Source organism: Seriola dumerili, unplaced genomic scaffold (assembly GCF_002260705.1).
Source record: "Seriola dumerili isolate Sdu_G_001 unplaced genomic scaffold, Sdu_1.0 BDQW01000665.1, whole genome shotgun sequence".
In the NCBI taxonomy this organism is placed as follows: Eukaryota; Metazoa; Chordata; class Actinopteri; order Carangiformes; family Carangidae; genus Seriola; species Seriola dumerili.
Genome location: NW_019174920.1, coordinates 154,295 through 170,481, shown reverse-complemented (window position 1 = coordinate 170,481; position 16,187 = coordinate 154,295). Strand labels below are relative to the sequence as shown.

The window sequence follows — 16,187 nt, the reverse complement described above, 5'->3', positions numbered from 1 at the left end:
GGGCAGTGTTCCAGTGTCCCGGAACAACCGCCCTGTTTAACTGCACCCACATGCTCAACACAAAATTCTCTGTAACAGGTTATATTCCCTTTTGTCTACAATATTATCAGTTAACAGCATGCTATCTAACTACAACCAGCTAAAACCACGTCAAGATAGACAGCTTGCTGCTCAATCCACCAGGTAACAGCCAAATAACCACCCTCAGATTCTTCATCTTAACACATGTACAAAAGACCTAAGGAAAGGAAGGAGCCCAACCTGAAAGAGGTTGAGGAGGCTTTCCACAAGACCCAGCTCAGCACCTGGACCCAGAGGAGTGCCATATGTTGTCAGAAACCCTTGTGGTGACTATGGAAAGTCATCAAGGTCATCTGGAAGATGGGGGAAGGTTGCCCAGCAGTGAACATGTGCAGAGGCCATTTGGAGTCCAAAGGAGGAGAGCTCAAGTATAATCCAGTAGTTCAGGACCATCTCACCCCTCAGTTTTGAAGACATTTTTCAGAATTGTTGCCGAAAGATGTCAGAGTTCATCCTGAGGAATGCATACATTGATACGTCTGTGCAGAAGGGAGTGGTCACCCAGCTGATCTGGGAAGCAAAGAAAGGGAAAGGAGACCTAGCAGCCCTGTGGCTTGATGTTGTCAGTGCCTGAGAGTAAATCCCACTTAGCTTGTGGAAACCTCAATCTACCTACATCATGTTTCAAGGAAGATTGGGGACCTCATTCTGCTGACTATTACAGCAGCTTCAGTCTGAGAGTCACCTCTGGAACATTAACATCAGCATGGCATCAACTGGAGAAGGTCACAATCACCGTATGCACCGTGTCAGTGATCTTGTTCATCTTGGCCATGCTAGTATGATGCAGAGAGCCCCTTACCAAGTCAGGTACATGGCAGCCTCCCATAAGAGAATTTATGGATGGTCTGACAGTGACCACAACATCTATACCGGGGTGCAGATGGATCCTCCAAGGCCTTGAGCCACTCAACTGGGCCTGAATGGAGTTCAAGCGAGTTAAGTCTTGGTCCTTGGTTGTGAGAAAGGGAAAAGTTACAGAAAAGGCCCGCTTCTCCCTGGAGGTGTCCAGATTCCATCTATCACAGAGAAGCCAGGCAAGAGCCTTGAGAGACACAGCAGCACTCCAGGTAACCAGCAGCGAGTTGGGTAACAGCACGTCATCAGCACACCATTCACTGTATTTCAGCTGCTGGTTGTTACTGGTCTGTTACTGTGCTGACTCTGCAGGAGACTGGATAATGTCAGGTGTGTTAGCTTACGTGGAAATGTTGCTCCATCACTTGGATCTTGCCTTGTTCCGGACATTTCTTCAAAGAATGCTCTGCAAATTGGCAAAGGATCTCTACCATCTGTACACAGAGAAAGGTACATGTTCAAAGGTGAGCACATTCAGGGCAGAGAGATTTAATATAAGAGACAGTGGCCTCCTGTTCTTACCTTGTCATCTACCACTCCCTTCCTTTTTATGGGATCTCCAAAAAGGCCTGAAACAAACACACATCAACAACAACTGGTTTACATCAATATTTCTCTATACATAATATCTCTGTTTAAGCACATACTGAAGCATGTATTGAAATTTCATGAAAAACAATTCTGTGTTTAATCTGTCAAAGCTACATAAAGACTCCAAAACAAATAAGTAACCAATCAAACTGCAACTGCATAATTATTAAATATTTATCATTCAATATTCAGTCCAACACAGCCATGCCTGTCCAGTGAGCAGCTAAAGAGCCACTAAAATCCAAGTTTTGTTTCACTTTTCTAATTCAAAGTCTCAGAAGATCAGAGGGTTTCATTAATGAAGAGAATAACTTATCTTTAAAATGTGAATATGAAATATGAATGAATTATTGACAACTCTTCTTAGATTTTTCTGACACTTACAACCACATGTTATGGTCTTAATCAGCAGATGAGAGTTACTCCGTTGCCATGGAAATGACCAAAGTATAGATCTTTGGTCCCATAATAACAGGTGGTTGTATTGACCTCATGTGTGACTCAACTGTTTGTCTTAACTTGTTGCTCAGAGCAGGTGGACGACTGCTGCTGGTTATGAGCTTGACTGTGTATTTGACAGAAAAAACACAGGCTGCAGGAGCTGCTCTGGAACATCCAGCACTACACACTACAGGTAATTAGACCCGATCTCAGTTGGTCATGTAACTGAATAGTCATGGTCAGAATGTGTTGGGATTTGTGTTTTCTTATGTTTTTATAACAATACGTCATAACAGAAATTACAACAACAATACTCTTGTTTTCAGTGGACTAACACAGTCAGAAACAGAGCATATTACTACATGTCTTAATGTGAACTGTGTGATGTGCCTTATACCCACCAACCACAGCCTTAGCAGTTCCCTCATGGAAGGACCAGGCCAAAGAGAGTGCCTCAACGAAGTGCTCCTGCTTCAGCAGACAGTCTATACGCTGGACAGAGACAAGGAGGAGGATCTGGATCATACTGAGTTAGCTCAGTTACGGTTAGGGTTAGGAGCTCAGCAAGAAACAGGTCTTCTATTAAAATCCTCATTCATATTCATGGATTTTAACTAATACACATTGTATACCCAGTAGGGATGCCACCCGTCCCGTATAATACGGGACTGTCCTGTATGTGAAAATTAAATGCTGCGTCCTGCATTGAATCTATACATGATGCAATTTATATTTGTACATATCATGTCCTCAAAGTGCTGTGAATAATGTAATGTCATTAGAACCAAGCCAGTTATAGCCTACAAGTGGATTGGAGAAGTTTATCTATGAGGAGTACACTGACGGGTCCCTTATTTCTTCACATAAAAGATATATCATCATTATTGCTTTACTGATATACAAAATGTATTTATTTATCATAAGTATAACTGAAAATGAAAAGGATAGCTTTGAGAGTCCATTGAGGAGGTGGATACTCTGATTTGGGGTTTACGGTCATAGGTGTCTTTCGTGGCAGCAACCTGAGACCCTGTTGGTCGACATCAGTGGTGAGGGAGGCCATCTAGCTAAAGGAGTAAGCCTTTCAGGCTTGGTTGGCTTCACCGCTGTGGTAAAGGGAGAGCTGAGCCTGAAGGCTCTCACTTGATCCAACACTCACCTCAGGTCATGACCAAAAGAATGGGAACATGAAAACAAGTGACTAAAATGAATTTCTTCTGTACGGTGGCTGGACTTAGACTAATAGATTTAAGGGTAAGCAGCCAACACCGACACACAGCTGAATTGGTTTGGACATCAGGAAGTCTCCTGGGCGCCTTCTACTGGAGGTTTTCTGGTGACGTCAAACTGGAAGCAGACGCTGGGGTAGACCCCGACCACACTAGAGGAGCAGCAAAAAATTGATGTATGTATCTCCTTTCTCAACCCCGTACTTTTATTTCACAGTGAAGAGGGAGAGAGTGGTTAAAGTTTGTGCTGGCTCTGTAATAGGGCTGAACGATTAATTGCTTTTGCAATAATATCGCAATATAATATCACAATTTTCTAACCACAAAGGCTGCGATCACACTCTGATTGCTCCCTCTTTTAGCCAACAGTTGGCTAAAAGAGGGAGCAACAACTTGGTATGCTACACCTTGACCTGTTGTATAATGGCCTCAGGCTCGACAGAAACTGGCACTGCAGAAACTTTAGTGTCAAAGTGGAGCAGTATGTTGGTTGTGTGGAACTATTTTGGCTTTAAAAAAGAAGGTATTGTGCAGTACCTGCCTTGCTACTGTTGTGACCTCATGGGGAAACACCACTAAACCTGTATCAGCACAACAAAGCCATGTACGATACTTGCATGGCTAAAATGCCGACCACCAGTGTGTCAAGTAAGCCAAATACCACCTGACAAGAATGACTGACTGAAATGTTATAAAGCATAACTCCAAATGAATGTAATTCACGGGGCATTTACTCAAACAATAACAGAGTTCATAGGGAAAGAAACAATGCCTCTCAGCACAATGACCAAGCCTGGGTTTATGGCTTTGATATATACACTGGATAAGCGGTACAGCATGCTCTCCCACACATATTTTAGCCAGGTTGCCATACCGGAGCTATATAAAAAATGCAAGCTGAGAGTCGCAGCAGAGTAGCTTTTCACTACTACAACTGACCTGTGGTCAAGCCGTACACGGAGCCCTATCAGAGTCTTACGGTTCATGTCATTAATGAATGACTTTGACTAGCTGGGATCTCCATGGACAATTTTACATGCTTACAAGGCTGTAAGTTAAACAAATCAGTCAATAGTTAGTAGTTAAATAAAAATATGTCATTCATATAAATTCATGCATCATCCTATTTCACCATAGCATATAGGCCTGGCCTACAGGAAAGAACGGTTTATGTTTAATCTATCTAATATTGTGTTAGTCATAATATAGAATGATTTATTGCTTGTGTTTGATGAATAATACAGAAGATAAGGAACTTAATCGCATATTAAAACGCAATCGCAATATTGGTAAAATAAATCGCAATTAGATTGTTTTCCCAAATCGTTCAGCCCTAGTCTGTAATTGATTTGTCACTTAACTGTGATCTGACCAAGTTCTTACTGTGTTGTTTGTCAAAACACACACACAGTTCTGAAACTTGTGTGTGCATTGTGGTGCACATAGTCTCTGTAGCACAATCCTTGTTGCTCCATGTAGCCAACTGTGTTTTGTGTTTGAACACAAACATGTAGCTACTGGATAAAAAGTTAATTCTGATCATGTTTCTTACTGACATCAAGCTATTCATCTGCTAATGCTGGTGTGACAGAATACCTCAGATCACCTGTATTATGTATGTACAGTATATGTACCATATAGATAGACTGTATGTTCATATGTGTCCCTTGGTTCTTGTAGTGACAGATTTACTCTGTAAACTGTGTTTTACTTCCTTTGATTTACATTTAGTTTATAGATCCTTCCTTAAACAAAGATGCAGTCATCCTGTGACATCAGTGTTATGTAACCACAATGAGACAGTGAATCATTCATTCATACCTCTCTCCAGTTCCTTAGAGTCATGATGTGAGCCGACTGCAAGACAAGACAATATCACAATGTTAAAGAATAATTTATAGAATAAATATATGTTACAGAATAAAATCCAACAGCAGAGACTTTGTCTTCACACAGTCAGTCACCACCCAGTCATTCAGGCACTGGACTCCAGAGACCAGTGAGTCTCTAAAGGACTGTTTTGAGTGCACTGATTGAAATGTATTGTTGGAGTCACAGGAAAACGTTAACAGCAAGGACCCTGACCTTGACAGAATGGTTGAATGTACCACAGACAACATTAACTTCTGTATGGACACTAATACCAGCAAGGACTGTGCACTGCTTTCCAAACAACAAACCCTTGATCACCAGTAACATCAAGACCCCCCTCATCCAGAAAAAGGAGGCCTTCAGGGATAGAGACAGGGAGAAACTCAGGTGTGTGCAACATGAATTGAAGAGGAGACTGAAGCAGGCGAAGGAGGACTACAAAAAGAAAGTAGAGAGGAAGCTGCAGCACAACAACACCAGAGAGGTGTGGAAGGGGATGAGGAACATCACTGGCTATAAAGAGAAGAACAACCAGGCAACATCAGGTAAAGTGGACAAGGCCAATGAGTTCAAGCTGTTCTACAACAGGTTTGACACAGCCTCACCTGTTCTCTTTCCCACTACTTCAGCTGCAGCTTCTCCTACGGCATCTCCTCCACAACCTGACACTGTAGCTACAACTCCCTCCACACTGGGGTCAAGTTTCCTGTCCTTTACAACGGAGGAGGTGAGGGCGGAGCTCAAGAGACTACGTCCTGGAAAGGCAACAGGCCCGGATGGTGTGTGTCTGAGGCTGTTAAAGGACTGCACAGCCCAGCTGGCTAAGCCTCTCCAGAGGATCTTCAACTTAAGCCTTCAAACAGGGAGAGTCCCGGTCCTGTGAAAAACATCATGTCTTGTTCTGGTACCTAAAGCAGGACGACCGGCTGAGATAAATGACTACAGACCGGTAGCCCCTCACATCACACATCATGAAGACCCTGGAGCGTATGTTTCTGCACCTTCTGAAGCGACAAGTTGAACATGCACTAGACCAAACGAATCCATTGTGAATCCTCTAAAAAATACCCAAACCTATTTCTACTCTGGTCGGACAGCTGCATTATGGACCTGAGATCCCGGAACAAATAACTAAATTTGGCTAAGGAGCAAATATTAACAACTGTACAGAAAACTACTCTCAAGAGCGACGACCAAGAAGTATAATGACACAGGAACACCTGGATGGGAGCGATTCGCTCATTCTTAGAGAAACGGTAACCAAGCCCTCTCCAGCAAACTTGACCGTAAAACTGCAGAAATTAATCAGTCTATCTCTGGACTGAAAACTATGCTAGACAAGCTGAGCTCCCACATGGTGTCTAAACCCTACCCTTCCTCAAAAAACAGATTTTTGTCAGGGACCAGATTAAGCTATTCTGCAAGATAAATTGTCCCTCCTCTCCCAATAGTTTTATATTATGGGACACGCTAAAGGTTTTCTTACAGATTTATATACATCACAATTGCCAGAAGATGTGACTAAAATTGACAAGTTTCTGTCCATTATTGAACTTCCCAAACTTGACCAAGATGACAAAAAGAATCTTGACCTTCCCCTAACTCAAAAAGAAATTGAAAAGGCCTTAGGCTCATTAAAATCTAATATGTCAGCGGGGGAAGATGGCTTCTCCCCTGAATCCCGTAAAGTACTTAATCTTGGCCAGGTTTGGGTTTGGCCAGTCGTTCATTAACTGGGTAAAAACTCTTTATCAAGAGCCACAGGCCAAATTACCACTGCTGGACAGACCAAAGAGCATTTCCCCTTGAATAGATCGAGTCGACAGGGCTGTCAATTGTCTCCAGGACTTTTTGTCTTAGCTACTGAGCCCTTAGCTGAAGCAATTAGACAGGATCCTGATATAAAGAGCTTCAAAATGGGTCAGACAAATCATAAAATAAATCCCCTGGCAGATAATGTAATTTTGTACTTAATAGATCCAAGTAACTCCCTCTCCCAATTACAGACTCTATAAATGCTTATGGTATTATTTCAGGATACAAGGTGAACTGGGAAAAAAGTTAAATTATTCCACAGTTTTGATTATAATGAATATCTACAAACTAAGTGGGTTCCAAATAGGATAAAATACCCGGGAATAATTGTACATAATGACCTTAAAAATCTTTACAAATTTAATCACCTCCCGTTGCTTAGTAGAACTGAAGATGACCTTCCTCAGTGAATCGGATTTGAACATAATGATTGATGAAGAGCTCTGGTCAGATTTATGCCAAGATAGTCTGTCAGCTCATATTAATGCCAGGTATAGACTAGTTCATTATAACTTTTTTCATCAGCTATACCTCACCCTACAGAAATGACATAAATCCAAACCGGAATTATCAGAAATATGCTTCAGATGTGGTATAGAGGTTGGCTCTTTCCTACACTGTACCTGGCTCTGTACTAAGGTGAGACCCTTCTGGCATGACTTCTGTGAAACCTTGACCAAGATCACTGGAGTTACCGTCTCATTAGATCCTGAACTTTGCTTACTGGAGAATTTTACAGAAATCAACAAATCCTTAATTGGTCCCCAAATTAAATTTATGAAGACTGCTCTGTGTGTGGCCAGGAAATGCATAGCAGTGACATGGAATTCTGATTCCCCTCTTCTCATTGATAGATGGATGTAAGACATGAATAGTTGTATTCCTCTTGAGATCACATATAGCCTAAGAAAAGGATACAACAACCTTATGAAAATCTGACAGCCTTATCTAGAGTACAAAGGAACATCACTGACACCACCATAACAAACCATCTGTGAATAACTAAAGACCTCTCTTGAGGAGATGCCATTGCTGCCTTATTGTCTCTTATGTTTTACTATCTGCACTGTAGAATTTTTTTTCCCTCTTTTCTGGGTGGGTGGGAAAGCAACCGTTTTTTTCTGTCTATGTGTCTGTGTGATTGATGATTGGTCAATGAGGAGACGCACACAGTACCTTGGTGCCCAGATAGACGATCTGTCCTGCGTAGCTGGAGACAGACTGGTAACAGGCCTTTTCTCCAACTAAAGCCTGAAATACAGACACACTGTTAACAAGACAAGTGGAACAAGTTCATACGTGAAAGTATCAGTATCAGATAGACTGACAGAGCCTGGTGCTCAAGCCAGGTAGTGAGTGAATGGGAGAGACAGCATGGTGAAGAAAGAAAGTGTGAAGAGGGAATAAGTGAGTGCAGGAGAGAAATCTACCTCAGCAAAGTGTCACACTGGAGTTTTCAGTCTCATTAATGATGCCCAAGATCGTAGTTTAGATCCTCTGGTCTCATAGCTATTGGAACTTTTTGGACTTTTTTTGGAAAGTATATGTTGTAATGGGACAGCATTAAAATGTGTTGAGCATATGGGTAAAGTAGCCATGGAACCGCTAGGGGACACTGTTGATACAGAGTTGACGTGTTCATGAGCTTTCAAGGAGCGAGGAAGAGTACCTCCAGTGCCTTGGGCTCAGGTGTGTATGTGTGAGCCAATTTAGCCATCTGCCCTGCAGCATGTTGGATGCTCAAGTCTGTATGTGAATGTATTAATCGTGCAGATTGAATATATACAGTACGTGTCGCGTGCTTCTTTTTCAAGGGACAATTTACCACAGTATAGGACCTGGACTGGACTGTCTAAAAGGCTAAACTCAAGCTTCAACTCTGTCATCTCAGCCCAACACTGCTGCTAAACTCTCAAGTCATTTATCTTCATATATAAGTGAATACTGTTACACAACCTCTGATCCTGTCCCCCATCAGCTAATCCCTCACCAGAGCCTGGGAGACATTCCCTCCAGTGGCCAGCGATTTGAAATGTCGGCTGTTATAGACCAGTTGCACCTGCTCCAAGTCCAGAGTCTCCAAAACCTCCTGACTGGGACGGTCCACAATGTGCAGTTTTTCATGGCTATCCACCAGGACCAGCGTGCGACTGTTAATCCACTGCAGAGACACAGAGACATGAAAGAGCAAGTCACCGACTGTGCACTACAGCAAATATTTGCATTTTTTCACACCTCTGCCAGGTAGGACTGAGAAAAGCCTGCATGGCAGACATCAAAGAAAACACAAGACGCTGAAAGGGTTAGGGTTAGGGTTAAAGAACCTGCCTCATTATCCAACCAGCTCAGGTTGAAAGGTGCTAAATACTAGGAATCTTCAGGGCCTGCTGTTGACCTGTCCAAATCCCAGTTCCAGATCAACTTTAAAGTCTCAGAGAAGAATATCCACAGTCTGGTTGGTGGACCATGGGAGATAGTGAGCCCTCAAACGCTGAGTATACAGTGGGACAGTCCTGAGCCCTAATGGACAGAGTTAGTGTGTAAGGGGGGTTGCTAGAGTCAGGTACTTACACTCAGGCTGATGATGTCACAGCTGAGGTGGAGCTGTCTTTGCTTGATGACATGAATGGTCCCCGACTCCTCCTTCTTCACCTGAATAACCAGCAGAACAGAGGAGAACATTCAAACACTGCAGACCACTGACATCATTTCTCCCAAAATGCACTGTGAAGCACCTGGGAAATATTAATTAAAAACTAGAAAATACCTGAAGAAATTTTAAATGTGCCTGCTGCTTTGTGCGTATCCATCACACATATTTCAATCTCTACAGAGGAAGTTACTTTGAATTTCATTCATGTTATAGAGAATTATCCTAACTCTGACCTCAGTCTCTGCAGGTATCCCTCAAAAAGCTCCTTGAAACTACAAGGACTGACCAAAGTGACCTCACAATGATGGTTTGAACCTAAATTTGTCCCCACAACCATAGCAAGACATGTATACACACATGTACATGCCCTAACAAAAGTTGATCTGCAATAAAGCTACTGTGATTTCTCCTGCTAGAACAGACCAACATGGACAACAGTAAAAAAGGCCTTGAGTTAATCAGTCTAACTAGCCAGTTGTGTGAAAGTTTGGGCAGGAACTGCACTTGTGCACTTGTGTGTGTCTGTCAATGTGCGTATATTGCAATGTGTGTATTGTTGTGTGTGGAAGTAGAGCTGTCTACCATAGAGCCTCCAAAAAGCTTGTGTTACCACATTGAGACACATATACAGTTAATATCCAAAGGTGGAGATGGTTTGTGTGTCTGTCAATGTGTGTGTGTGCATGGTGTTAGAAACTACATAAGCTTAACCTTCAAAAAGCCTTTTGAAGTTGTCAGGACTGGCCAAAATGACCTCACAATAATGTTTGTTAACTAAATCTGTCCCCACAATTATAGAAAGACATGTACACACATGCAAAGAACTAGGGCTGTCACTAACGACTATCTTTACATCAATCTATCAACTATTTGATAGTCGATAGATTAATGTAAAGATAGTCGTTCATCTAAACAATTAATTTTCCTCCAGAAAATCTAAATGACATGCTGGCATGATCAATAATCCCAGATTCAGGCCTAAACATTTTCTCAAACACTTATTCAGTGTAAATTCTCAGGCGGCAGCAGACAACTTTACGACTTTAAGAGTATTTATCAGCTACAAGGACAAAAGATATTAAAAAAAAGCTCTGTTGACTAATGAATAGACAACAATTACATGAAGTAATCCTTCACATGCTTGTGACTGATCTCACTGTGCGCTATAAAAAATAATAATCACAAAATAACACTGGTTAAACACTTAGACTTAGAGTGAAGGGATTTGAACTGTGATGTGCTCATCCTTCCAAAGTCAGACATTAACCAGCTGTAGGGATGGGTGGGTATCGTTAGGATTTTATCTTTATTTTATGTAGACTTATCCAACATCTCCATGAACCTCAAATCCCCCCTTGTCATGTACTGCTTCTCCTCCAATAACTTCTCATTGAAATCTTGATTATACTGAGAGACCAACAGCTCCTCTAGTTTAACGCTGGATATCCTATTGGCATAGACGGTTGAGCAGCTTCTCTGACAACAACCACTACTGCCCCTCAAAGGACCATTGATGACCCACCCCAATAAAGTCCTCATGGTGCAAGGTCCATCACCTTGGCTGTTGATTATTTCCCAGGGTTCCATGAATTTTGGTGCATCAGTCCCATCTGATATATCACCAAAAAGTGGATGAGACAGGATCTTGACTTGATTCTCCAGAAAGTTTACCATATCTGGAAATGTATCCCTGTAGCCTCGTCGTTCTTGTATCTCACAGGCTTTAGACCACCATCTTCCCCGCAACTTGTATGGCCACTTCATTACAACATGCCTCATATTTGATGGAACATTCATCTCCTCCTGTATTGTATTTCTGTCATAGCGTTGCAGCAACCTCTTAGAAATAATGCAAATTCCTGCAGTGCCTGAACATCCTCTGCTTTAATAACAGGCCATCCAAATGCTTTATCTACATATGCTGTTGCAATTCTGTGTTCATTGCCAAAGTGTTCTTTCTAAAGACATTTTGCCCTTTGATATCCTTGCTGTGGTGTCATATGTAAGCTTCGCACCAGCTCTCTGGGCTGCCCCCTGGTGTATTGTTCCAAGAAATACAAACACTCTTGATAATTGCTGGTTCTCTCCTCAATACAATGCTCAACAGTCCTAATAAAGGAAATGCACTGCAATGGATCACCATCAAATACAGTTATGTTGCGGTAAAATAGATGACCTTTGCGGTTGCAGAAGCATTGAGGTGATTTCATTTTGCTTTGTATGATTCCACAAATTGCATCCTGGTCAACTGTACTTTGCATTGGTGAAATGTCCTGTGCATATTGAAACTGATATGTATGCATATATATGCTGTCCCTGTGTAGCTACAGACCTAAGAGGTGCAACTGTAGAAGCTGTGAAAACATTCTGAGACTCAGGCTTCAGAGTAGTTGAGTGAGATGGTCCAGTACGTGGTTGCAACAGTAGTCTGACATCCTTTGCTTGTGAGGTTACATGATGTTGTACTTGTGTATTCACTTTTGGATTCCCATTGTGTGTAGATAAAACCTGTGACACCTTTGAGCCTTGATCTGAAGTTGGGTTGCTCCCTTTGGGCACAAACTCATTTGCATTTGGATTGAATTCAAGTCTTTGCCCCTTAGGTCCTTTGCTGACATAGGAATTCATCCCATTAGAATTGGCTTTTCCTCCAACATCACTGCCTTCGAGGACTGACAGTCTTGCAGAAGCAGCAGCTATTTGTGTATCAAGCTCCAGTTGCTCCTTTATTTTCCTCAGCTTGTTTCTTTCTTGTCTGAGTTTCTCCTCTTGTGTCTGTAGTTCACATCTGCAGATGAAGCAGATGATATATGAGAATGACTTCTTCTGCTTGACCTTTGACTAGACACATTAGATGCACCGTCTTCAGGATTAATATCCTCTTGATTTGATTTTGCATTTTTGTCTTCATCATCATCCATATTTTTATCACCATCATTTACATTTTCACCATCATCATTTAAAATTCCATTTTTCTTCAACCGTGTTGATGTTTCTTCAATAAATACATAATTGCCAGCCTTTTTTGAATGAAACCATGCTTCCTGCTTTCTCTGCTCCTCCTCAGGTAGAGGAAACTCAGTAAGCAATGTGATATGAAGTTCGGAGGGACTCTGGCATAGGCCTTTCAACTTTTTTTATATTTTGTTGCACAACAGATACATTTTCCTTAAAAGACAAGAGTGGTGATTTTTATTTTCAATTTGCTTGCCTGTTGGAAATTCTCCTTTCCTTTTGAAGCCTTTCAATTATCATTGAGATTCCTTTCAGAGTAGGTTTTATTGTTTTTTATTGAGTGTCATGACATTGCATTTCTTTGGACTGAGTTTCAACAGTAACATGGTGCATATCATTCATTTTCCTTTTTTTTTCCATTTTTCTGTGTTGTTATTTTAAGAGAAGCCGTAAGTAAGACAAGTGCTGCGCCATGTCGAGGGCTTGCGCACAACCTGTGCACTTGCAACTTCTCCAAACAATACATTCGTAGACACATCAAGGGTTGAGCGATAATCTCTTACTTTCGGTTTTCATGAGTCCATTGAAAGTCGGTACAGCCGATAAGGACTTTAATGCAACACACCACAATCCTGAAAGCGGCCCACTGCCGCATACACAAGGCATCGCTGCTTCCAACAAGCGATCACACATCAACACAGGTGTATGCACTCACCAGGGACGTCCTTTGATTTATGTTAATCGGTGTCAGCGATCGTAACTTTTCTTTCCTGTTGGGATGCTTCCGCATTAATTGAGAAGACAACAAACGGCCTTTGCAGTCCTGCAGCCTTAAGTGTGTGTGCTCCAAGTGATGTCGCCTGTCCAGGTGAGATCAGGATTTTTACCTTATGTGGTGACTATCCCGACCTGATTTAAGCGACCCGGCTCGGTGCGGGAGAACACCTTGGTCTAACGCGCTTCAAAGAATGGAGGTCCAGGCAATGTTTACTGTTAGATTAAGTTCTCATTTATTAAAGAGTTCGAGTAACAGTACTTTCTATTGCAAAGGTGAAATTTGATGTGATGGCTGGCCTTTCCTGTGTCTGGCGTGTAAGCGGTAAAAACCGTGCAATCTCCCCGTCATCCATGCCGGATTACCTGGTCTGTTGCACCCATGTCACATATAGACTCCACCTGCCATTACCACCTACCACTGACACTACCACCCGTGATATGGCCTGACGTAACCTATACAACAATAAACAAATAAATGGCTCCTACAGCAACAATAATTGTGTTCAGACAGAGCAGCAATAAACTGACTGGTGATGGGACACCACACTGACGTCAGCATTTCAACAAGTGAATGGCATCACTACTATTGGTGAAAAGACATCAGTAGAAGTAAATCACTGTAACAATGTTCTCAGATAAAAGAACAAAGTAAGTCAGTTAAAATGTTTCTGAGTAAACGTGTTACTACATTAAATTTGAAAATGGGGATGGAGGAGTAAAACATGTTATAGGGTGATAAATATATATAATATATGATGAAACTATAAAATGAAAGAACATCTTTAGGTTACCAGATATATCAGTTCCCAGGTGAGAACAGCAACGAAATCAACCAATTGACAGGACGGAGTTACAAAAAAAGGTCACTTCTGCTTTTCTCTGGAAATCGGCTCCTGAATTTGTATTGCAGTCAGTCGGAGAGGTGGAGGGAGGGTACTCCAATCACTTTGAGGCTCACTATTCAAATTCTGTAAATCTCTGTGCTTAGGTAGACACTTTCTACAAAACAGCACAAATTTGTCTACTACCGAGGAGGCCATGATATGTGAAGACTGAAATATGTGGCCAGAAGGACGAGTTACACAGAATTTTTTCAGAGGAGTTCTAGAGCTTCTCCCACTCTAGCGATGATGTCATCCATTCTAGCTCTGAACATTCCGTCCAATATACACCCATTATAAAATCTGAAATGGTCTAAAAATTACACAAAACGTAAACTGATTTTGTGTAAACCGTAATAGTTACCAAAAACCGATTTAACCCAAAACAGTCTCAAGTCTTGTGACCCGTTTAACATTTCAAAAAAATTTCTGCGTTGAAATATGACGCAGCATAGCTCAAAAGTTGGTAATTTTGAAGATGTTTCCCCTTTCATTCTCTATGGAAATTTTTTCGCCTTTTATCGGCATTTACGTTGCCATGATTACTCGACTCGATAAGAACAATTATAGCACACGTTTCCCGATCGAGCCGCACGCACAGATATACTCTATATACTGTATATTGTCTGGGTTTTCTCAAAGCTGCGGGACTAGTTACACCACGAAATTTCATTACGGAAGATGAATAACACAAATAAGTATGCAGGATAATAATATAGGCATTCAATGCTATTGCATTGCAGGCACATAATAAAAATATTAAAACCTCTGTCATCATGTATGTATTAGTGATCCGTGCAGCTGGATGTGTCAGTACAGTGACTAAAGACCAGGCAGAGCTTCAGTCATGTTGGACATCAGTACTGTATCAGTTTCTGTTAAACTGGTCGATTTCAGCTCAGTGACATAAACAAACACAGTTTGTGTATTAAACTGTGATACAACAAATGAAAAAATATTCCATGTAGAGAAGTGCCATGTGGAGAGGCTGGGATGTAGACCTGAACTGGACCAAGAATCAGACTACATAATGATGACCACCTGTCACCTCATTCTGGCAGTCATTAAATCTGTGTTTACACGTGAGGCTGCAGACACACATTTCAGATCTTAAAGCTAGAGACTGTGAGTGAGAGCACACTGATACTGAAACTGATTTAACTGCAGAAATGATTTTATATTACTTATATTCACCCACACATGAATGAGGTTCTCGGTGGTAAAGACAGAAGACAGCTCATAAATACAACTGGTTTTATATCAACTGAAAACAATGTCCAAGTTCAGACAGCAGCATTATAACAAACTGAAAGATACCAGGAGGAAGTGGACTGTGTCTCCTTTACAGAATGCCAGGACTGGGTTGACTGTCTTCTGGACAGGAACAAACTGCCAGGCCAGCTGAGGAACACTGGACGGGTCAGACTAGAGAGAGAGAACACAGCACATCAAATCACATCATATTACATCACATTACGTCAGGTGAATAATTAACCTCTTAATTAACCTCAATGTCCCAAATGCTCACTGTTATTAAGGCTGAACACTCTGCTTCTGTGTGGTACTACATTGTTGGACAGCTGACATGAACATAAACTAAGGTAACTGCTAAGGTAGCTTCACCTGACACCACCTTCACCTGAGTCTAATGAATGAAAATATTCACTGTGCCTGGCACATGTTAAACCTCAGTATCAGACATTTTCAGTCATCATAGAGAAGTTCAGCTGTTAGTGAGGAAGAAGTCACTAGATGTAAGGACAGAGTGGTGAGAGGGTAGAAACTGGTCCAGTTTATTTACTGATTCATAACAAAAGGGTTTTGTTGTTTTTGACCTGATATTCTCCTGCTTCCGTGTTGTGAATGACAGTGTCACAACAGGACCTCCACCATCCTCCATAACCTCAGCTGAAGAAGAATTAAAACTATTGACCTGACCACACACACTGACATGTTTCTGTCTGATATTTTAAATACTAATCATTATGAATCAATGTTTTACTCTCTAGCCACAGCTTTGATAAGAGGGTTTTA

The 16,187-nt window shown here is 41.5% G+C and overlaps 1 protein-coding gene across 2 annotated transcripts in view; it reads right to left on the bottom strand.

Moving 5' to 3' along the window:
• Nucleotides 1-16,187, bottom strand: part of vps8 (VPS8, CORVET complex subunit) — an 85,135-nt gene that overhangs the window by 45,891 nt on the left and 23,057 nt on the right. The window contains exons 12-19 of one of the 2 annotated variants that reach the window (XM_022765088.1): nucleotides 15,471-15,578; nucleotides 9,459-9,539; nucleotides 8,878-9,048; nucleotides 8,064-8,138; nucleotides 5,022-5,057; nucleotides 2,373-2,463; nucleotides 1,462-1,508; nucleotides 1,284-1,373 (exon numbers count right to left, since the gene is read on the bottom strand). In XM_022765088.1, the coding sequence (XP_022620809.1) occupies nucleotides 1,284-1,373; nucleotides 1,462-1,508; nucleotides 2,373-2,463; nucleotides 5,022-5,057; nucleotides 8,064-8,138; nucleotides 8,878-9,048; nucleotides 9,459-9,539; nucleotides 15,471-15,578 (699 nt within the window). The remainder of the gene's footprint in view (nucleotides 1-1,283; nucleotides 1,374-1,461; nucleotides 1,509-2,372; nucleotides 2,464-5,021; nucleotides 5,058-8,063; nucleotides 8,139-8,877; nucleotides 9,049-9,458; nucleotides 9,540-15,470; nucleotides 15,579-16,187) is intronic. The other variant, XM_022765089.1, reaches the window with a different exon arrangement.